Source organism: Vicugna pacos, chromosome 5 (genome assembly GCF_048564905.1).
Source record: "Vicugna pacos chromosome 5, VicPac4, whole genome shotgun sequence".
NCBI lineage: Eukaryota > Metazoa > Chordata > Mammalia > Artiodactyla > Camelidae > Vicugna > Vicugna pacos.
In genome coordinates this window covers 68,692,426-68,717,534 of record NC_132991.1, presented here as the reverse complement: position 1 = coordinate 68,717,534, position 25,109 = coordinate 68,692,426, and the positions used below count along the sequence as shown (strand labels likewise).

At 33.3% G+C, this 25,109-nt stretch overlaps 1 protein-coding gene across 2 annotated transcripts in view; it reads left to right on the top strand.

Annotated features, from left to right (window-relative positions):
* Positions 1–25,109, top strand: part of BMPR2 (bone morphogenetic protein receptor type 2) — a 154,111-nt gene that overhangs the window by 118,070 nt on the left and 10,932 nt on the right. For both annotated transcript variants that reach the window (XM_006205197.4, XM_072961452.1), the window contains 6 exons: positions 1,328–1,558; positions 2,308–2,422; positions 6,527–6,687; positions 7,571–7,718; positions 12,115–12,251; positions 22,505–22,677. In XM_006205197.4, the coding sequence (XP_006205259.1) occupies positions 1,328–1,558; positions 2,308–2,422; positions 6,527–6,687; positions 7,571–7,718; positions 12,115–12,251; positions 22,505–22,677 (965 nt within the window). The remainder of the gene's footprint in view (positions 1–1,327; positions 1,559–2,307; positions 2,423–6,526; positions 6,688–7,570; positions 7,719–12,114; positions 12,252–22,504; positions 22,678–25,109) is intronic.

Below are 25,109 nucleotides of genomic sequence, written 5' to 3'. Positions count from 1 at the left end.
GATCTTTATTAGGGTAAATGAACTGTGATCCCTAAACCAGAGACTGTTAAATAATACATAACTATGATTCTCAAACCAGAGATTGTTAAATAATACATATGACAGACTTAATTATATAAAACATTTTAAGAACCTTTCATTTGGGAGAAAAATATAATTAACAAAAGTTAAAGGCAAATTTTTAAAAAGTTTTTCAGCATATAAAGAATTGATAAAGCACTGGTACAAATCAACATGAAATAAGCAGTCTATTAAAAAGGGACAAAAGAGATGAACTGTCAATTCACAAAAGAAGTGTGCCTATTTTGTATAATAAGATATCCAATTTACTAAATTGAAAAAAATACTAATTAAAACCATTAGGACTCTAGCCTGGAGTGATTAAAAGAAACACTTCTAAACATTGCTGATTTAACTTTATATTGATACAGACTTTTTAAAAGGCAGTCTTTCTGTTTGTTAAATTTTCAACTAGAAATAGTGAATGAAATAAAACAAATAAGTTTAAATGAATGATGGTAAACTCCCTAACCTCTTTTTAGTAAAAAGTCAAAGAAATCCCAAAAGCCAAACTGAAGAGAACAGTTGCATCTTACTGGGTTTTTTGTTTGTTTGTTTGAGTAATTTTTAAATTGTATCCTGGATATTGTGAATTGTTATATTGTGGAGACCCTGTGTTTTGTTAGGTTCTTCTAAAGTCTGTTCTTTTCATTGTTTGTTTTAGTAGGTGATTAGCTTGGCTTGACATACTGCAAACTCATGTCTTGAGGGAAAGTTTAGTTATTTTATCTTTAGCTGGAGTCTGTCCCATGCATTCACTGGGTTTCCCAGTCTGAATGAGTCTCCTTCCTGGGATTCTCCCTTCACTTTCCAGCAGCTGTGGTTGACCCAGATTCTATCCTCTGGTTCCTGGGGCCTGAAAGGTTGTAGGTTTTTCTATCACAATTTTAGCTCCACTGCACAGTGCAGATTTCAGCCTGCTAACAAAGCTAAAAGCTATAAAACAGGTAGCTTACCCTATGCTATTCCTTTCTTCTAAGTGTTGACTCCTCTCAGCATCTGCCTACTTTTGTTTATTCTCCAGCACTTCTAGATTATTTTTAAAATTTTGTTCAGAGTTTTTAGTTGTCACCTATGGGAAGATGATCTGGTAGTTTCATGAGGCCATGTAAGATGCCAACTGTATTAGTTTCTTGATAATGGAGTGATTTATACGAAGCAATAGAGAGCTATTGCATACATATGGATTTATATTTTATTGTTTAGTATTTGATTATTCAGTTGTAATGTGAAATAATATCTTGCTTTCTTCAAAACAAACTTACAGCTTATTGGCCGGGGTCGATATGGAGCCGTATATAAAGGTTCCTTAGATGAACGTCCAGTTGCTGTAAAGGTGTTTTCCTTTGCAAACCGTCAGAATTTTATCAATGAAAAGAACATTTACAGAGTGCCTTTGATGGAACATGACAACATCGCTCGCTTTATAGTTGGAGATGAGAGAGTCACTGCAGATGGACGCATGGAGTATTTACTTGTGATGGAGTATTATCCCAATGTAAGTTATTTTTAACATATATATATATGTATGTATGTATAAACACACACACATATATATATGTATAAACTGACATTTATATTAGTGTCAATCAGATTCACAGGAGGATCCCAGTTATGTAGAGCATTGCTGGTTTGCAAACTGGTTAGTAATGGTCTACAGCGAGATAAGGATCTCAAACCAGAATGTGAATGAAACTGCTTAGTTCCTCTCTCTGTCTCTGTCTCTTTCAGCAAGGCTTTCTTGATGAAGGAGGCAGTGCTTTGAGTAACATTCATCCTGGTGCAAGCTCCTTATTCCAGACTGGTAATAAATAGTTTGTGGATGAGCACCTTGAGAACCACTCACACATACATATTTACAAAAGCCTTCTGTTTTCTACTTGTAAAAGATAACAGTATAATTTATATTTGTACTGTTAAGAGAGTGAAAGGAAAGAGTCTGAAAGACTTTTTTCCTATCTTAAGGTGATAAATTAAAAAATTTTTAAATGAAACAACCATTTATAATTTTTAGTACTGAGGAAATAAAAATTGGTAATGCTTAAACTTTCCTTCCATCTTTTCCTCCCCTCTCTACCCACAGAAATGTCTTACTTACTTTGAGATTCTGAAATGTCATAATTCATTAGATCTCCATGGAATCCTAACCTTTGCAAATCCTTTATACAACTGCTAACTTGCTTCCTCATGTTCAATTAAATTAATTCCACCTTTTCCCCCCTTTTTTTCTTTTTTTCCTCCATGCAGGGATCTCTGTGCAAGTATTTAAGTCTCCATACAAGTGACTGGGTAAGCTCTTGCCGTCTGGCTCATTCTGTGACCAGAGGACTGGCTTATCTTCATACAGAATTACCACGGGGAGGTAAGATAGTGAATTCTATGCATGACACTCATGTGGGGCCAAAATTCACAAAGAGAAATTTTATTCATATCTTCAAAGTTTATTTTATATTATAGCAGATTTATTATCAGCCAGTTTTTTTTTAAGATCTGGCATGAAGAAATGTATTTGAAATGTAACAAGAAGAATAAGAAAAAGAACTTGAATATTCTTGAGGAGTCATGAATTCCATTGAGATTCTGATTAAAGCTCTCAACACTCTTCCTGTAAAGATACTTTAAAAATTGTTCTTTTGATTGTAGTTCTCAGCCTCTTTGAAGTCCATCTGTGTACCTAGTTCAAGAACCTGTTAGCTAGGCTCCATTGTATTTTCCTTGTATTTATTTTGCTTATTTAAATGAACTGCAATGCATTATCACTTCTTTAGTTTTAACTTCACATGAATTATATACGTTGATCTTAAGTATAAATTCTAAATATGTATTTTTATAAATCAGTGCTTCTCTTAGCTAGAATTAGGTATGTTCAAATCTGTCAGGGGCAAAAAATAACAGGCTTCAATGAGAGTGAAATTTTTTTCATTTCTCATGTAAAAATCTACAGACAGCTTAACATTGGTCTGGCAGCACCATGGTATTATTAGGGACCCAGGCTCCTGTATTTCTTCTCCTTACTCTTTTTGGTGGGTGGGTAATTAATTTGTTTATTTTTTAATTTTTTTTTTAACAGCAGTACTGGGGATTGAACCCAGCACCTTGTGCATGCTAGGCACACACTCTACCATTGAGCTATACCCACCCTCTCTCTTCCATTACTCTTTGTATATGGCTTATCTTTTAAAAGTCACCTCATTGTCCATCTTGCTAATTGTCAGAGAAAAAGAAAGTAGAAGAAATTGCCCCCTTTTGCCTCCATAAATCCTTTTGCTTATGCTTTGTTTCCTGGAACTTAGTCCATGCTTACCTACCACACTTAGGTGCAAGGGATGCTGAAATACAGTTTATTTTTGTTTTTTCAGCTGGATGCATGCTGCTTCAAGTAACATTGGGTTCTGTTACTAAATAGGAAGAGGAGAATGCCTGGTGGGGGTGGAGGGGTCAGTCTTTGCTAGTGTTTCAGAACTGTGTGGTTGTGTTCCTTGCCAAAGCTACCGTTTTCTTCAGCCTTTTGCACTTTTTTGCTTAAAGCATTTTTGCTTTTTCACTTTGTTCAAAATACACTTCACATCACAGGCACTTTTTAATTAGCTTTGCTGTGAAAATCTATCTTTGCTCTTTCATCCCTTAAAGCATTTTCTTGTCATACCAGGCTACAGAAACAAGCCCAGAACATTGTTTTTCAGTTTCTCTGACCTCTGTAGTGAAGAGAATATTGCATCAATTTCTTAGATCTTTGTTCCGTTGTATAATAGCATGGATCATCTCTTCTAGCTGCTACTTCATATATAAATAATTCCTCCTGAATAATTTATCAGTTCATTTATCTTGACATCTTGCTTTTCCTGAATACAAAATTGACCAATGTTATTGCCTATGTCAGCAACTTGATGCACTTACTTTAGTCCTTTAGCACATTAACCATTTGGACGTGTTTCCTTACTCTTAAATGTCATTATAACTCCTTTAAAGAGCTGGCTTAGCGCAGAACTTAAAATACCATCCTAATCCCCCCTTTCATGCGTACATGATTCAGCAAGACTCCAAGCCAAACATTGGCTGAAAAGAATGGTTGTCATCAAATATGAGTTTTATTTAAACACAGTTATTATTCTAAACATTACCTAGTATTATCACTAAATATTTAACCTTTTTTTAAAAACTGAGTATTTATATGCTATGTAAAAAGCATACGTTTGGTAGGTATTTGAATTTTGGGTTTTATCTAATTATTTAAAAATATTCCAGCTATCCTATACTATTTTAAAACATTTGAAGTGTTATTTTACTTTTTTCAGAGTACTCTGTTCTTCATGGTATCTTCAGATGCAACTTTGCTGTTTAGCATAGAAATTTTGTTGTAAGGAAATAGTACTGTTCAGCTATTTTTTGCTTCAGAAAAAGGAGTTGGGCCTGTTTATTTGTAATTGTTTATCCCTGTGAATTTCTTTCGTAATGATAATGTCAGTATAATTTATTATCATGAAAAAATCTAGCAAAGAACATATATAAAGCACTTAAATCTAACCAGAAAATTACTGTTAACTAGTGTATGTAACACCTTTTTGGGTCCTTGGCTCTGTGTGTGTGTGTGTGTGTGTGTAAATATCCACAGAGACACTATTTTTTCTTCAGGTTGTCTTTTTTAACATAATTAAAATAATATTATGTCCCACTTCCTTTAAGAAATTTGCCAAGTATACTACTAGTGCCCAGGACAAAATCATTATATGTTCTGCCCCTTTCTTTGCAAACTACAGCCCTCCCTGCTGCCCACCCACTGCCCTCGCACTATCACTGCCACCAATAAAAGAAAATTAAAATAAATACTGGAAGAAACTTTAAAAGGAAAAGAAGTCTCCAAAGGGCAGTCTGTAGTTTTACCGTTTGCAGTGGTGATGAATCCTATCTTGTCTCTTCTCTTCCTTTCTTCTTCGTTACTTCTTTTCTTGCTTCTTCTTTGTTTGCTTCCTCCTTCTCCTCTTTTCTTTTCATTGCTTTTTTTAGTAGTAGCAGAAGGTATTACCCTATTTTGCCCTCTGGTTGGCTATCTTACTGACTTATTTCACATCCTTCACATTATTAACCTGGTTTCCCTATCATGTGAGATATTTTAGTTAAATATTCATTTGGTATTGGTATGCAAGCATTTTCCAGTGTGTCTATAAATGTTCTTATATAAATATCAGCTAGAGATTATACTATATATACATATGTTGTGGTTTCATCCAAAGTGAAGAATGCAACTCATTAAGAGGTTGAGTGAGCCATGTTAGTATAAACTTTGGAAGGCTGGACCAGGAAGTGAGAAGGGGAGAAAATGAGAAACAAATCAACTCTTAGAAATAGAAATTTGATAACTGCTATTTCCCCCACCCCAATTGTGTTACTGCTTTTTTCCCCTCTATATCAAAGGAATCATTATCTTCTGTTTCTAGTTTCATTGTTGGTGAAATTACATTCTAATACATATTGATGAGAGTAATGGAAGTACTGAGTCATTTTGTGCCTAAATATAAACACTCAGTGAACTTATTGACTTTGTTCTCATTGCTCTATTTCTTTGTATACCTAAGGAGTTATTTTATATTTCAGAACTTGTTCTATAGAATTATTTTCATTTCAAGAGCTATGGTTTTGTTTTAATATATGATTTATATGTAAGGTTTTCTTATAAAGAGGAAACATTTTGTTTTTGGTGAAGGACTTAGGTTAGGTACATTTTTCCAGTCAACAGCCATTTACTGTGTACCAAGCCTTTTGAATTCAGTCAAAACATGTTCTCTCTTTGCCTTTGTGAGCAAGTCATAGAATAAGTATAATAGTACTTTGCTTCTCTGTAAAATCAGAAACAGGTTTTTATATCTAGCTGAGACATACCGGCTCCTCCACTTGTTCTCCCAAAGCATTGTGAAACTATTTTTGGTTTGATCTGAAGAACTGTGGTGGGCTTAGAGACATGGCTAAACCTCAGGGCAAAACTGGGATATTTTGTTACAAGTTTGATTTGTTAAGCTGTAGAAGAATGGTATAAAATACATACACAAATTTTGGAGCCATGTCAGTTTTTCAGTGATGATAATTTTAGATAGGTTGACTTTTTGTTGTTGTTTATACCAAATATTTCTTTCTCTATTGCCTCCTTTTGCTACCCTAGAAATGAAGAGAAAAAGAATTATATGTTAAAATTAGAAGCAACAGCATGGTGGCTATTAATTGCAGCTGAATATTTAAAGCTTAATTAATTATATTTGCAGCAAGAGTTATGTTTTGAAATAGTGAAAATAGTGAGGATTGTGAGTTGGAATTTTGATTTCTTATGTCCTTTTTTGTTATTAGAGAAATTAATGAGCAGAAAAATAACACTATATTTTATATTTATGTAGCCTCTGCATATATTACCTGCATGCTCATTTCATGTCCAGTAGTGCTATTTAAGCATTAATGAATATTTGAAATTATTCAACAGATCATTATAAACCTGCAATTTCCCATCGAGATTTAAACAGCAGAAACGTTCTGGTGAAAAATGATGGAACCTGTGTTATTAGTGACTTTGGGTTGTCCATGAGGCTAACTGGAAATAGACTGGTGCGCCCAGGGGAAGAAGATAATGCAGCTATAAGTGAGGTGGGTGTATACAAAAGGTATCACACTGACATACTTTGAAAACATAGTAAATTGCATTTAAAAATCCACTAAGTACTCAGGACAATTATTCTTATATGCTACCAATTAATAACATCTTAGGAATTACAAAATTAAGACAAAGAAGACATTGCATAAAAGTCTATCAATTCATTATGGAAATCACTGCCTTTCCGTCTCATTTTTTAATTTTAATTTTTATTTTTTATTCTTTTTAATTTTCATTTATTTTGTAGGGGGAGGTAATTAGGTTTATTTATTAATTTATTTATGTTTAGAGGAGGTACTGGGAATTGAACCTAGTGCCTTGTGCATGCTAAGCATGCACTCTACCACTTGAGCTATACCCTCCCCCTCTCATTTTTGACAAGCATTAAGAGGAAGTTTGTAGGAACTGATTTTTGATGAGTACAATTACCAAGTTTGAGATATGACACTAACCTTCTGCATAATCACTGTTACAATGTAGAACATATCCTTCCTGACTTTTTTCTCTCCAATCACATACATGTCCATACATATATATAGTTGTGAATTTTTCAAAATAGTAAATGGTGTACATATTTGTTTTGTAGTTTTCTCATGTCTTACAGATTATCTTTACATTAACATATATAGGAATGTCTAGCTCATTCTTTTTGATTGATGAATACTATTCAATAGGATGTTTTTTAACAGTTTAATTATTTAAGAAGGATATTTTATAGATACAAAAATCACGTATGGAAAGGTTCAGTGAGCTTAGGTTCAAATAACATATTGACATGTTGTTGACCTGAAATTTATGTATAACTTCTGGTCTGATGTATGCCCTTCAGAATATGCTACATTTTGTTTCTGAAAATTATCTCTCCTAATTTATCAGGTTGGCACAATCAGATACATGGCACCAGAAGTACTGGAAGGAGCTGTGAACCTGAGGGACTGTGAATCAGCTTTGAAGCAAGTAGACATGTATGCACTTGGACTAATCTATTGGGAGATATTTATGAGATGTACAGACCTCTTCCCAGGTAAGGAAACTGCTGTCGAAGTTGAGACATGGTTGGAAGTGAAGCAGTTACTTCTTTTTTTTTTTTTTTTCCCACTTACATTAAATAAGTCAACTTTTTTACTTTCATTTAAACGTTTAGTTCATTGCCATCTAGTGTTCACAAACATTATTAGCAGAAGGATGCGAATCAGGAAACACTTTTTAGAAAGAACTCCAGGTTTGCTTCTGAGTGCAGTGTAATTAATTGTTCATAATAGCTTATCTGTGTTCAGTTGTGTCTCTGATTGCTTTAGCATCGTTGTTTTCCTTATGCACCCTCTGAGCAGTTGATAAGCTATGCTTAACAGTGTTCTCTGAACTGACCCAGTAGAGAATTAGAAGGAATGAATCATCCATTGGAACACTTTTTTTTCTTCCTTTCCTTTCTTTTTTTTAGTTTTCATTCGCTTTTCTTCCTTTCTCTCTCTCTTTTTTTAAGTCTCCCTTCTTGTCTTCCTGCCTTCCTTCCTTTCATAAAAGAACACTCATTTAATATGAATGCTTGTTTGAGGCTAACCTGAAATAGCTAAGTGAGTTTATATTTTTTCTCTTTTTGTTAAAATTACATCACCGTCATTATTGTCATATAAAAACTTTAACTACCAATATATACATTGCATTCGTCTAGATGGGGTATAAAATTATTTGACATATATGGTCTCTAGAGGAATAACGCCATTAAAAGCATAGAAAAAGGAAAAACAGTCAATTTATTTAATAAAAACACATTAGTAGTAGGGTTGAAATATTTTGCTTTAACAACAGGATTTAACAATAGCTTACAATTCTAAAACAATACAACAAATTAATAATTATTTAGATTACTTACAAGTCAATCAGTTATTATTAGAAATATAGCTTACGGTTAACTGAAAGTACAGAGTACTCAATTGAAGTGTCTTTCTGTAAATGACAGTGATTGCAATAGTAGTACATATTATTGGAACCTTGGAACTTTTGGAACTTTCAATTTCTATTATTGGAGCTTTGGCCATAGATTTTTTTTAGAAATCCTAATCGAGAATTTTTGAGTTTCAGAAGTATGTCTGACAAATGATTCTTATATCAGCGTTAGTACATTGCTATCAGTAACATTTTTTTTTTAACAACTGCATTCAAAGAATACTGCTTTTGGTCTCAAATAATAAAGAGCAATATCAGGTGTTCGAAAGGGAAAGGTAATTAAATCTTGTTTGAAGGAGATTATTTTAGCAGAATGTAGTATGAACTGAAATAGTACTAAGAAGAAGTTAAAAAATGGAAAAAGAAGTTGGGGTTACTTTTTAATGGCCACAGAGTTTCACTTTGAGAAGATGGAAAAAGTTCTGGAGATGGATGGTGGTGATCTATGTACAACATTGTGAATGCACTTAGTGCCATAGAACTGTACACTTAAAAATGGTTAAAGTGGTAAATTTATGTTATGTATACTTAACCACAATTAAAAATAAAAATAAAGGAAAAATTAAGAGAGTCACATTAAGATACCCCATAATCTTGGATATGGTAATGGGGAAGAAGAAGGATATTGTGAGAGAAAATGTAGAGAAGGAATCTGTTGTTTTCATTAGATATTGGAAGAAAGTCTAGGAAATTGAGAAATTTTCAGAGATCTGAGAAATAGGGTAGCAGCCAGGAGCTTAGGAAAAAATACTAGTTTGCATTGGAAAGGTAAGTTAATTATGGGAACTTTTGGATGGGATATTGATAGACAATTGAAGATTTTTTTTTAAGACTTTAAAAGAATGAAGAATTTAAAATTAAAATGATTATTTGGGAATTGTCTACATAGAGATAGTAGTTAAGAAGTTAAGAATGGATTCACTCACCAAAGAGAACAAATTAAGAGAGAAGGGTGAATAAACACTGAATACTGGCTCCCCTCCTTCTCTACCACATGTGGGTAGTGAAAAAGACAAATGCGAAGAAAAATAGTGAGAAAACTGAGAAATCACTGTATCTTAGAAGTCATCGTTAGAGACTGATGGCAATAGTTGTTAATTGAAAGGTCAAAAAATAGAACTGAAGAATGATCTTTGAATTTCAATAGGAGAAATTATTGGTATTCTTAGAGGAGTTTCTGTGAAACAGAGAAGACAGAAATATTACAGAATGTAGGAGGGAAAACTAAGAAAGCACAGGCAGAGGATACAGGGCACTCTTAGAAATTTTAACAATGAAATGAGGTGTGAGTTGGGAAGAAGGTATCCCATAAACATATTAATAAACCTAAAGAATAGCATATAATAATGATAAAATTCTTACTAACTTTTTTAAACTTCTGTGATATAACTCCAAGTGCAGCACATGCTTTATTATTAAAAGAAAGCTGCTTCTCTGTAAAATATTAACAATATAAATAAATTAGGTGTCTTTTACAAAGAAAGAGAAGTAAAGAAGGAAAGAGGAAGGAAAAAAAGGCAAGAGAAAGAAAAAGGAAGAATAAGAACAAGATTATTTAAGAAAGGGACTAAAACATTCCTAACTGCTTAGAGGCATAATTAGGAGAGAAGCAGGTAACGGTGTCTGATATTCCTAGATATTTGGTCCATTTTGGACAGTTTGAAAGAAGATGGGATTCTCAAACTTCCACTGAGCAATCTAGTGACTATAAAGTTTTAAGGAAATCCAGTAGGACTAGTATCTTCCAGGATGATGATGTCCTTAACATTCATCTTTGTGTCCCCAGTGCCTAATACTAAGTTAGCTCTGAACAAGTATCTATTGAACAACTAGATTTAGAACTATGAAGATTTAGTAGAAATTGGGTAATTCTTAATGTCATTCCATTAATAAAACAAGATTGTGGAAGAAAAAAAAAACAAAAATAAGATTGTGCATCAGTTTTTCTTTAGCAAGTTTCCTAATTATCATTTAGTTCTGACCAAAACAAATAAATAAAGTTGTAAATTTTTAATTATTCTACTGGAAAAAAAACATTTGGAAGGTATGTATGTATTGTTTATATGTCTCAGAGAGACAGAAGAGATATACTAGTAAGTATCTTACAGTTCACAGATGGTATGGAATATGATTTATCATATAAGGTTTCATGAATAAAAGTGATACACTACCTGGCAGGATTAAATAGTTTTGTCTTTCAAGTACAAAGTTGATGGTTATTAATCAAAAATAAGTGTCTGCTTAAATGTTTATACAATATGTGAAAACAGTTGTGTTTATTTAAAATATTAGTACATATACATTTATTTAAAATATATAGTACATAAACTATACAATTACTATTTATAAAATTTTTTTAATATTGGTGGAGAACAGGTGTTTATAATTGTTTTTGAATACTCAGATTGAAACAAAACTTCAATTACATGTTTTGTAATGTACTTTCTTTCTGAGTCATTGTAACCTTTGTAATATCTCCATGTGAGTGAGATAAAGAAGGCAGACATTGCCATTTTGCTGACAGGAAAACTGAACCACAGGATAGTTTAATGATTTTTCCACGGTAGAGATGAAGCCAGGATTAGAACCTAAGTGCCTTATCCTCCATCCTGGTATTCTTCCTTCTAATTTATCCTGTCATTCTAATGGATTGGGATGAGGGGCAAGGAGACAAGGAAGAGTATTTCTCTTGTGTTCTTTGCCAGGATTTTGACTTAACTATTGGTTTTCTGAGTATTTCTCTCAGAGGTCTTTGTGGCTCAGTATGTTTAAGTTTAATTTGATCACATTTTGTAAAAAATCATAAGCCTCTTATCACAAGCAACTGCATATTGGTGATGAATAGGGTTATTAAACAGTGGTAGAGTAGTCGATGATTTTTTTAAATCCTTACTATAGATACTGCTAATTAAGAAGAAATTTTGAAAAAATTGATACTTCTTTTTCTGTCAACTAATCATTATCTTAAAAATTTTTGTGACATTTGATAAATCTGGCTAGACTATAATAGAGCCAGTGATATGATGAGACATGACTATACAGCTCACCCACTTATATTTAGTTCTATAGACTTGTTTGTTGTACTAGATCTTGGACTTTCTCCCCATATTCACCGCCCTCAATCCCTGTGTGGGATGAAAATTCGGGTGTATTTTTAAGTGTTAAACCTTATGTGTACAATAATGTCCCCCTGCCAAATTCAGTAATACTAGAACCATTTAAAAATAGCTGTCTATTATTGAAACAACTATTTATCAACAAACATTTATCAAACAGAAACTAAGCTAATAAAGCATTTATTAATAATGCATAAAACCCACAATAGGATCTAAGATTTCCAAATGTGCCTGAAACAATTTTAAAAATAAGATTGTGACACAATTTATTTACTTACTTGATATACTCCTGTTATTCTATCATTTTATGATAACTAGAAATTTTACTTTATTCTTTATTTAAAAAAAAATACACAGGTGAATCTGTACCGGAATACCAGATGGCTTTTCAGACAGAAGTTGGAAACCATCCCACTTTTGAAGATATGCAGGTTCTGGTGTCTAGGGAAAAACAGAGACCCAAGTTCCCAGAAGCTTGGAAAGAAAATAGCCTGGTAAGGAAAAACTAAGTTATTAAAAAATAGAACTTATGACTCAATCTGTTTTACTGTTGTTTGAAGCAAAATAGACTGTTAATAATGTTTATAGTTTTTAGAGTTTACTAATGCCAGGAGTCCAACTTACCTGATTTATATGATGTTATAACACTTTCAAATTTGGGGGAGGGGGGTTAGTTTCAGTTTTCTTCAAGCATAAAGTACTGTTTAGAGAGACTAACTATTGTGTCTGAAGTTTGCCACATTGGATAAGATCTGGAATAATTAACATGGTAATATTTTAAACATTATTGAAATTCCATTTCATTCTCTTGAGAGTGGGACCAAAAATGTTAATTAGCACAGACTTACATGTTCAATGGCTAATAGAAATTTAAACTACATGAAAAAGAAACCAAGGTTCAGCCTATAAATTCTGTTTATTAAAAATGCAGTTCACAACACAAATATTTTCAAAGGCTCCTGCCATTTCAGTAAATTGTTGCTACAACACTAGAAACATTTACACACATACACACCTGCACACACTCTTTCTCTCATATTTTTTTTACACAAGTAGAATCACCTCATTATCCACTATCATTTCTGAAGCTAATTTTTTTACTTTCAGTTTTTCATGTCAGTACCTATAGATGTATCTCTCTCTTCATTTGGTCAGTGTTCCATTATATATCATCATTATTGAATTACCCTTTACTGATGGCAGTACCTGTATTTCTTATTTTAAACAACTTTTTAAAAGCATTAAAGTTCTGCCTATACATGGTAAACAAAATAAGATTAAATAGAGTAGCTGAAATAGGAAATGAAAAAGGAAAAGACTACCTGCTCCTATCACCAGTCTTCAAAATTAATTCCTGTTAATTCCTGTTAACAGTGTTCTTAGGTTTTTGTTTCTAAATTTTCTCTTCTAGGAGTTACCATTATAACTTTAAATACTACGTTTATTCTTATTTCTTGTTATCTCTCATTTACTCTCTTGTAGTTTTATAATACTGTATCTATCATTAATTTGTTTTATATACAGATTGATCTAAAATTTTTAATGAAATAAAAACATCAGAATTTTACAGAATTATGATTATGTGAACATCCACTGCACAATATGATAATTGTGCTTGGATTCACAGAGAAGGAAGTAAACATCCTGTTAGTTACTGTAAGCCCCTATCACTTGAGGAAGAATGTTTCAAAAGTCACCATCCATTGGATTCTCTTTTGGCCTTATTTCTTCCTCCCTCCCTCCTTTCCTTCCTTCTTTCTTGTTTATAGGTTCTACTAAGAAGCAACATTTTATTTTATTTTTTTAATTGAAGTATAGTTAATTTACAATATTATATTAGCTTCAGGCATACAGCATAGCAATTCAGTATTTTTATAGACTGTATTCCATTAAAAGTTATTACAAGAAAACGGCTGTAAATGCCTGTGCTATACAATATATCCTTCTTGCTGATCTACTTTATACGTAGTAGTTTGTATCTCTTAATCCCGTACCCTTATCCTGCCCCTCTCCCTAGGGGTAACCGCTAGTTTGTTTTCTGTAGCTGTGACTGTTTCCATCTTGCTATATATTCATTTATTTTTTAGATTTCACATATAAGGGATATCATACAGTATTTGTCTTTCTTTAACTTCACAAAGTACAGTATTCTCTAGATCCATCCACGTTGCTACAAATGGCAGAATTTCATTCTTTTCTATGGATGAGTAATAGTCCGTTTTGTGTGTGTGTGTATGTGTGTGTGTGTGTATACATATACACATACCACATCTTTATCCATTTGAGAAACATTTTTTTCTAAATATCATGTCATTCTTTTTCTCAAAAGTCGTTTTTTTCTTTGATAAAGTTCTTTATGTAATGTATACGAATGCGTGAGTGACAGTAGATGTTGTGTCCTTGCACATTGAAAAATGTTTCTATCTTGCTGACATACTTGAGTAATAATTTGGTTGGGTAATGGTTTCAAGATCAAGATCATTTTTCTCATGACTTTGAAACTACTGCTTCACTGTATTCTAGCATCCAGATGTGTTCATGAGAATACCAGTGCCAGCTAGTCTCATTATATTGTTTTTTATCTGTTTTATCCTCTTGTTTTCTCTATAAGCTTTTAAACTTTTTACTTTATCATTAGAAGTATGACATTTCACCTGGGTATATTTAAGCATGGATCTTTTCACACATTTTGCTTCACACGGGACAGGTTTTCAGCTTGAAAATTCAGAAATTTCAATTCAGAGGAATTTTCTTACGTTATTTTAAAAATTATTTCTTCCATTTCTTCTTTCTGTTATTCCCATCAGACAAATACTGGACCTCCTGACATTCAAGGTCTAACTTTTTTCTTGTATTTTTCATCTGCTTTTTCGCTGTACATTGTTCAAGATATACTCACCTTTACCTTTCAAATCACTCATTTATTTTTTACCTTTACCACTCTATTAGTTATCTGTTCATTAAAATCTTACTTTCCAAAATCATAATTTCTATAATTCTGTTTGCTTTTTACATAGCAATCTCTTCTTGTTTTAAGACTGTAATAGGGATTTGATTACCTCTGAAGATGTAAATTAGAATTTTTGATACTTTATGTAAGTAATTTTCTTGATTATAAAGAACAAAATGAAAAATTTTTTTTCATTAAGTAATGTAAGTCATTTTATTATGTTTTCACATTTTCCTTTTTAACTGTCTTGGTGAGATTAGAATATTTTCATTCTGGATTCTGGAGTGGCAGCATGTCAGAAAGAAGCTGGAGAGATGCTTTGTTTCCATATAGATTTAGATTGAGTATTTTTCCATTGGTCATCTTTATTAGTAGATTACCTTCAAGGAAGGCTTCTGCTTCAAATTAGGGTGAAACCTTTAAGTCTGAGACAGTTGAAGACGTATTGCAAGTACAAATGCCCAAGATTCCCTCCAAACTGTGGTCCCTGTTATGAGAACTGGGGCAGATTTTTAAGAGGTCCCTAACCAGGATTCATTAGATGTGCCATCCTCACAGTAAAACATCCCTCAAAGAAAAATCTCTTTGTGAAATATCATATAGTAAAGTACTTCATCTTCCTTCAGTTTTATTTCACCAGAGAAACTGGACTCCTTATTTTGAAGTCTCTTTTGGCAACCCTGCCATTACAGGATATGCATCATATGCATATTTACCTGAAAACTTTTTACTCCCAATTTAGACTTGGTTGCTAAGAAGCACTAAGTAGTACTTGGTTCATTTCCAGTGAATCCATTTAAATCTAATGTGCTACAGTCAATACAACTGCTGCTTCTATGCAATGACGATCTAGTACTAGAGTTAGATAGCAAATGAATAGCTTATAGAAAGAGAGAAATGCCCTCCTTTTTAAATGAAGACATTTTTGCTTCATAGTTGCATTGAAATTAAAAAACATTTTTGTAGTAACAAAACTCACAATCTTTTAAAATATTATTGAATGTAAAATCTGGTTTTAAAAACTTCCAGAGACGCAGTCAATAAAGGACAGGAAGAGTAGTTTCCTGATAAAATGAAAGTACAGAAAATAGTCTGAGGGAAGTACATGAAAATGTATACATCTTCAGTTGCTTGTATTTGCATTTTAAAAATATTGACTCATACTAATATAGATTTATAATTATTGTTTTATGCATTTGTTTTAAATTATATAGAAAAAATAGGAGTCACAGACTAAAAAATTCAATGATACTGGTTTTTATGTTTACCTATATAGTTACTTTTACCAGTGTTCTTTAGTTCTTTAAATGGCTTCAAGTTATTATCTACTGTCCTTTCACTTGAGCCTGAATGATTCCCTTTAGCATTTCTTACAAGACAGGTCTGCTAGCAACAAACCCCCTTAGCTTTTATCTGGAATATCTTAATTTTTCTTTTGTTATTAAAGGGTAGTTTTGCTTAATATAGAATTCTTGGGTATTCTATGAAAACACTTGTTAGGGGTGTGTAGATTCATTTCTTTTACTAAATTTGGGGAGTTTTGAACCATTATTTCTTCAAATATTCTTTTTGCTCCATTTTCTCTTCTCTCCTCCCGAGGCTCTCATTTTATATCTTTTGATATGATTAATGGTGCCTAAAGAGTCTTTTAGGCTGTGTTCGTTTCCTTCATTCTTTTTTTGTTTCGATTTCTCAGACTGGATAATTTTTTTTCTACCTTCAAAGTTTACTATTTCTTCTCTTTGCTCAGATATGCTGTTGTACCACTCTAGTGAATTTTTCATTTCAGTTTTTGTACTTTTGAGCTCCCAAGTGTCATTGCTTTTTATAATTTCTGTCTCTTTATTGCTATTCTCCATTTGTTGAGAAATTGTTTTCTTGGTTTCCTTAGTTCTTTGAGCATATTCAGTCTTTGTCTGGTAACTCCATTGTCTGTATTTCCTGAGGGACAGTATGTGTTAATTTTTGTTTCTGTGAATGGTGCATACTTTTCTTTCTTCGTATGCTTTGTAATTTTTTGTTTAAAACTGTATGTTTTGAATATCACTGTGGGCAAAAAGGAAACAAAAGGAAAAAAAAAAGAAAACACTGTCCAGGTCTTTGCAGATTGGCTCTGTGTTGGAGCCCTCTTTTAACACATATTCAGGCCTTTTACGGTTCTACCTTAGCTTTTACTGCCTACTAGTGTTGAGCCTACAGAACAGCCAGTTATGGAAGCTTACCGTCTTTACTGAACATGCATCCTGCTCTGGACCTGTGTGTGGTTTTCTGGGTTCCCCAGTATATCCAGAAGCTTATCAATGCCCTTATTCTCCAGTTTCTCAAATCTGCTTTTCCTTCCTGACTTTCAGCATTTCTGTTGTGTGCCTCAACTACTGTATTTTGCCCAAAGCTATAGCACTTCTTTATTTGGCTTTCAGTGTTTCCAAGGAATGTTCTCCTCTTAGTCATGGCTGCTTTCCTGTCCTGAGAGAATACTGAGTTAGCAGAGCAAAGATAGGCCTCTTGTATTGGTCCTTCAGGGAACTCACAGATGTGTCAAAACAGACAACATAATTCCTTGGGAACAAGATCACTCTTCTCCCTCTGGGATCAGGTAACCACACTGGGAACATGTGCTGCCATCTTCACATCTGCGACCACTTCAGGGCAGGGGTGGGGCAATGCTATATTAAAACACTGCAGAGTTCTTCTACCCTGTTTCAGTGACTTTTCTTCTCCCAGTTATGTTTTTAGTTAGTTGCTGTAAACGTTTGAGTAACCTCCAAAGTTTCGATAAAGTTGATTCTGACAGTTTTTGCCAAGTTTTTGGTGTTTCTTGGGAGAAATGGCACAAGTCCTTCCTGTGCCATTTTTATTGATGTCCTCAACGAATAAATTAGGAAATACTCTCCCCTCTTTAATTTTCTGGAAGACTTGCATAAACTTGGCATTATTTCTTTCTTAAATGTTTGGTAGAGTTCATTCAGAAAGCCATCCAGGCCTGGAGTTTTCTTGGTGGGAGAGTTTCAAACTACAAATTTAATTTCTCTAGTAGATATAGGAAATATTCAAGTCATCTATTTTTTTCTTGAGTGAGCTTTGGCAGTTTGTGTCTTTGAGGAGATTCGTCTGTTTTATCTAAATTTCATTTACATTATCACATCTATTCTCAGTATTTATTTGAAGACCTCAATATTTGAAGATCTGACTTCCTATTGGTGACTTAATCTTCCTGTTTAATACTATCTATTTTGTCAATCTTTTCTTACCTACTTTCCCCCTTATTTTGGGGTAGTCATCATTGCTTTACTCTATTTCTGGAACAATTTTATCTGACCAAATCATTATTTTTAGGACCCTCAGAGTACTTTTATAGTCAGCCTCTTGAATTCTCAATTATTTTTCCGAGCTTTCCTTTGTATTAGTAAATTTACTTGTGTTCGTGACTTACCAACCATTATTTTAACTTTGTTTGGAACTTGTAATGTATTTTCTTTTAAAAATTGCAAATTTTATGATAGAACCCATTTATCTGCTAAGAACTTGTCTGTATTCTAATAGCATAACTTAGAGTCAGTCAGCATAGGGGAACATATAAGTCATGGAGCTATGCTGCCTGGGCTTTGATTTTAGCTTTCCCACTTATGAGCCATGTATCCTAACTTTACCTCTGGGCCTCACTTCCTGCATCTGAAAAATAGGAATGATAATAGTACTTAATTCATTTAAGAATTAAAACAGAATCTAGTACAAAGTAAGAACCCATCAACTGTTTACTATTATTATTCATCAACAATGATTCTGTCTTAAAATGAAAACTTCTTAGACTTAGGACTTCTGTTTACCTGATTTTATTCATGATCCAGTACAGTGCCTTTTTTTTTTTCTGTCTCCCTTTTATTTTTTTAAAGATTTTCATCAAATTATTTCCCAACTGTATGAAGAAAAGTAACAAATTTATCTACATTCAATGTCTCTGTTTCCTCAAAATATAGAAAACAGTCAATATAACATTTCTAGTTACTTGGATTTTGGTGTTTCTGAGCTCTTCTGGGCCAACAAGCAGTTGTTGAATGGTACTCTGTAGGATAGATAATGCTTTGTTTTTGAAAAGGAAAGTGTTTCTTTACTTTTGTGTGGAAGGGTGTACAAATCTTTGCTTTAGAAAGATTTCAGTGTATGTACTTCACAGTGTTGTACTTCACATTTAGTATTAAAAACTTGAATGAAGCTGTACATTTGTGAATGTTTGAATAAAAAAGTAATAGAGTTTCTTTGGAAGAATATTCAAGATACGGGTAATATTGGTTGTCCGTAGAGAGGGAAAATGGGTGGTTGGTGGATAGGAGGGAGATTGTAATTCCCTTTTTGACCTTTTGAATTTAGTGACACATACATATATTACCTATTCAAAAAAAGTCATTTAATTAAATATTTTTCGTGAGTGTAGTAGAAATTCAAACACAGAGTGTAAACAAAAAAGTTATTTTTAGCAATACAAAGAATATGCAGTGAAAACTCTCCCACTCACTTGGACATCCAAAAACCCCTCTGGAGACACAACCATAACTGTTAAGTTCCTTCTGTAGACTTCCAAAAAATGTCTTTGCATTACAAGATTATATGTTTTTATATCATTTTCTAGCATACAAATGGGAATTACTATACCCATTTAACTTTACTGTTTTACTTGGCAATTGGGAACATATATATCTTTCTAATTCTTTTAATGCTCCATAGTTATCAATTATACCATAAATTTTTAGCCAGATCCCCATTAGAAGACATAAGTGCTTGTTTTTCCATCGCCGACACTTTGTGGTATAAAATTTTATTTATCTTTGTTAATGTGGTAGGTAAAAATGGATCTTGTTTTGATTTGCAGCTAGTAAGTAGTAGAGCCAGGCTTTGAAGCCAGGATCTTTATTGAGCTGGTCCTGTTACTACAAAGCTGAAACTAATATTCTTAACTACTACATTGTACCATCTCAACATAGTGAATAAGGTTGAGCATTTTAGTATATTTTATAAGGCATTTACATTTCTTTTTATGTGCCTTTTGTCCATATTTCTGTTATGGGTTTCCTATCATTTTTAAAATGCCTTCTTACTGGCAAGCATCATAGAAGTAACTAATTCATCCAAGAAACATCAAGAGATGCTAAAACTAGTGGGTGAAAAGTTGAATGCGGAACAGGATGTTTACAGAGATTTTAAGTACTTACACCCCAAAACAATGATTGTTTATTAAAGGGAAAATGGAACTTTATAGTGAAGAAACCTGAGAGACACCAACTCAGTCATGTGATCAAGGTTAACTTCTCTAGCAATGGGATAAATCAAAATTGTGTACCACTTAATAGGATGCAGTGAGAAGAACACAGCAACAAAGATGCAAACCTCAAATCTGATCGTGATGGAACTTCAGATAAATTGAGGACCATTTTAAAAAGTAACTGTCCTATAATATTAAAAAAGTTCAAGATCATGAAAGTTAAGAAAGCAAGTTTGAAGTTATTTCAAAAAAGAAAAGAAAAATTCCTTGTTTAAATTGGGACCAATTCATTTTGTCAATCCAATATTAAAATCCACTAAGGTAAATGAATAACTAGTTTTTAGACTTACAGTTATCACAAAAGGTTAGTTATAATAGATTCTCAAGTTTCTTGTCTTCAAATACAAGTCAGTTTTAAATCCATTATAGAGGGGAACGTATAGCTCAGTGGTAAAGCTTGTGCTTAGCATGCACAAAGTCCTGGGTTTAATCCCTAGTATCGCCGATAAATAAATAAATAAATAAAACCTAATCAAACCCCCCAGAACACAAAAATTACTTTTTAAAAAATCCATTATATACAGTCTTTTCTCACTATTCAAAAATTTCATGTTTGGAATTCGACTGCTTGCTGAAATGTATTTGTAATCCCCAAACCAATATTCAGAACACTGCCATGGTCATTTATGGATATGTGCAGAACAATGAAAAACTTGAGTCCAGATGTACATGTTCCCAGCTGAATATCTGAGGTGCTCTGCCTTTTTCTTTCATCTCTTATGCTGAAAACAAGTGTCTTCTTTGCTATGTATTTAGTGCCTTATTTTTTGCACTTTTGTACATTTTGTTGGTGATTTCACAGTTTAAAATGGCCCCCAAGTGTAATGGTCAACTACTGTTTAGTGTCCTAAGCATACGAAGGCTGTGATGTACCTTATGAAGAACACATGCTAGATTAGCTTCATTAGGGATGAGTATAGTGCTGTTGGCCATGAATGCAATGTTAATAAAGTGATAATACATATTTTTAAAGGTGTCTTTAAACAGAAACACAAATAAAGCAAGATTATATATTGATCAGTTGACAAAAATGTTATGGCCAAGGGCTCACAGGAACCTAACCCTGTATTTAGCAATGGTTCAGTGTTTGATATTTACAGCAACTTTATAGAATATGATTACCATAAAAAAAAAACAGACTCAACGGTACTTAGAAACACCAAACTTCTGCCTCAGGAAGGTGACACACTTGCCCTCAAACTCAAGATGATCAGTATCTATTCTTCAGGTTTTTCCGTATCTTGAGAAATAGGTTGATTTTTATTATTATTCCATGAGAAGATTATTAAAATTGACTGATTTGTGTACCTGTTGTTCAAATTTTATTTTTTACTTAATAGTCAGAGCCTGGAACATATTTTAAAATAGATTTCAAAACTCAGTGTGAAGTTTAGCCTTAAAAGATAGGCTCTTTGATCCATGCTCTAGCCAGAATTTGGAGATCCAGCAGTGCTACACTGAGGCAGGCAGCTCAGGAGAGCCAAGTGAGTGGGGAAGATGTTGTCAAGGGCAGGCCATGGTGCGGGTATGCAGTGAGCATATGCCGAGAAAGAACACTCACATTTCTTGTAGATCCAGGGTTCAGATTTGCTTGAACACAAATTATTAGGAAACATTCAATGTTGCCAAGATTGCTAACAAGGATTTTAAAATAGGCTTGTCAAGTAAAATACTCAGATTAAGAATTGCACAAAAATGATTTATCAGTATCTGAAATTCAAATTAAGTGGTGTCCTATATTTTTTATTTGTTAAATCTGGGAACCCTAGCCCTGCTTTTTTGAAAGTACGTGTTTAAAGGCACAAGAAGTGTCAATTGGCAGGTGAAAAGCTTGAAGCTTAATAAAAACTAATCCAAAAAAACAAGTCTGAAAAAGGATTCTCGATGACAGTCCATCAAAGTATGTGAGTTGTTTTTTTTTTATCAGGGAGTTTAAACCAAAGGGACACTGTTGTTCATTGCTGATATATATGAATACTACAAAATGGGACTGCTTTTGATACTACTATAGAAACTAGTTTAAATAAGAAGAAAATGCCAGGCCTTTAAGCTTTACAGCTGGAATGAAGCATTCTTTCTAGGAGTAGAGGAGAAAAAGTTCACTTAAAGATTGAAAACAGCCTAGTGCCAAAATTCCATCAGATTCAAAACTTATTTTTGAAGTGGAATTAGTGGCTATTGATTGAAATAACAGTGCTGTGAATCAACAATGACATAAACCTGTGGCCTTGAAGAAACATAATTACTACAACTGTTTACTCTTGTAGATAATTCTTCAAGGAGTTCAGTTAAAGTTTGCTTACATACTTGCTCCTCACCTTTTGAGAAATGTGACCTTTTTCAAGTCTCTGAAGTCTAAAATGTTTTATTATAGCTATGTAAAATATTGGTTAAATAAAATTGATTTTTCTTTTTCCTCATGTCATTAAAAAACTCAATTTTTTTGTAACATACAGTGTTTTACATGTACTTTATTACAGGCAGTGAGGTCACTGAAGGAGACAATCGAAGACTGTTGGGACCAGGATGCAGAGGCTCGGCTTACTGCACAGTGTGCTGAGGAGAGGATGGCTGAACTTATGATGATATGGGAAAGAAACAAATCTGTGAGCCCAACAGTCAATCCAATGTCTACTGCTATGCAGAATGAGCGGTAAGACCTTGAAGGTTTGACATCCCTCTGTTGGTATTTCAAACTGAGACTATCCCAAACCCCTCTCTCCCCAGTGAATATTCCGCACTCTTTTTTTTTCACCCCATATAACCAGCTTGCCAAAGAAAGTCAGTGCAGCTACACACGTGAGTCTGCCTGCTCTCTCCATGGGAGTGTGCTATTGCTTAATAAACCCTCATTTTACTTTTCTGAGGGGTAGACACAGACCAAACAGAGAACAGGAAATAAATACTATTAAACCAGTCTAACAGTGCAATGATTAATGGATACAATTTAATGTCATAATTTTTCTTTCAATGTTCCTGTTCTTTTACTGATGACTTGTTTGGTGTAAGTGCAAGAGAAAGCTGTGGTTTTTTTAAAAAATACCAAAAAATGTAGTAAAACATTAGTCTTTCTCTGTTAATGCTCCAACTACCCTGCAAGAATAAAGGTAAAACATTTTCATAGTTTCAAAAGTTTATAAGCACTTTTATGTACTGTGTTGTCTTGATTATCCTTTGTTATTATTCTTTTTCTCTTTCCTCTGCTTTCTTGGAGGGTTTGTTTGTTTGTTTGTTGTTTTTTTAAGAAATAGAATTTTGAGCTTGCCTATATATCTAACCACTGCTTCACTGAAGACTAAGGTTTCTAGGCTTCCTATCCAACACTCTTTCTTACAGAATAACCACTGCTATTTTCACATGAAGGCAATTCATAAGGTCTTTTCATCCCATTGTGAGCATTATTGTGTGAGATATTTCTTTATCAGAACTGTGATTTTTGGTTCTAAATAAAAGGGCTTTTTTAAAAATTCCTGAAACTTGGAACTTTCCAACTTTGTATTCTGTTTCTTTGTTCCATCTTTATGGGATAAAGTCTTCCCACAAATTTGTTACTTTATCTAAAACATGTTAAAAGTTTTCAGAAAGGCATCCAGGAAAAAGTAACTAGAGAAAATTGAGGAGGGGAAAAAAAACCTTGATTCTTGAATCATTTTCTTTGCTATTTTCTGTTCTAATTTCTGAGAGCAGTTTGTATTATGAACCATAGGCCCCAAATTGAGTTTGTACTACTTATGTTTATGAATCACCTTCAGCGTATAAACCCTTATTCCTATTATATCAGCAAATCAAAGAAGGTAGACTAGCAATTCTAAATGTAAATTTTCTCTTTACACATCCCTAAGGATAATCTGTTTCCATCTCCCCTTATCTCCATTATTTTCTATGTGCTCTAGTGTGCCATTTGTACCTCTCTTAAGAGTCAGCTCCTTTTACTTTTAATGCTTTTGAACTTTGCTTGACTGGTAAGAAGAAACTTTGATACCCTCCTTGTTTTGGCCATTTTTGCCTCCTGTGTCATTCAGCTCTACCCCTTACATGCTTTTCGTGTCCAGTTACTTCTAAATGTATAGCTCATCCTGTAGTCATTTCACGCTAGGTTTCATTGTATTGAGTCTTACTCTCCATCCCTCCTTAACTTCCTTTTCTTGTGCAGAGCAAAAGCTTTTTTCTTCTTTCCCTTCCTGTCAGTCCCCTCATAACTTCCAGATTTTTTTTATAGCACCTCTCCGTTAGTTGCTGCTTTTTTCCTGTAACACTTACCTATTAATGTTCCCAATGTTTATACTTGATTGTTTGTTAAAATTACCCCTCACTTTTTATTTTACTTTTTTTCTAGCTTTATTGAGATATAATTGACATACAGCATACAGATATAACTGACATTCAGCATAATGATTTGACTTACATACGTCATGAAATGTTTGTCACATAAGTTGAGTGAATACCCATCATCTCATATAGATACAAAATTAAGGAAATAGGGAAAAAAAACATTTTTTTCCCTTGTCATGAGAACTCTTAGGATTTACTCTCAACAGCTTTTATATATAATATACAGCAGCAGTGTTCATTATGTTTATCATGTACAATACATTCTTAGTACTTATTTATCTTATAACAGGAAGTTTGTACCATTTGACTGCCTTCATCCAGTTCTTCCTGCCCTCACCCTCTGTCTCTAGTAACCACAAATCTAATCCCTTTTTCTATGAGTTTGCTTCTTTTTGAAGTGTAATTGACCGGTAGCACTATGTTAGTTCCTGTTATAAAGCATAATGATGTGGTATTTCTATACAGCTCAGAAATGATCACCAAACTAAGTCTAGTTACCGTATGTCACCATGCAAAGATATGTAGTTACTTACTATATTCCCCACACTGTACATTTCATACCCGTGGCTCATTTACTTTGCAACTGGAATTTTATGCCTATTAATCTGCCTCACTTATTTCTTTCCTTCCTCTAACCCCCTTTTCTTGGCAACCACCTGTTCTCTGTATCTGTAATCCTGTTTCTGTTTAGTTTTGTTTGTTCATTTGCTTTGTTTCTTAGATTCCACATATAAGTGAAGTCATACAGTATTT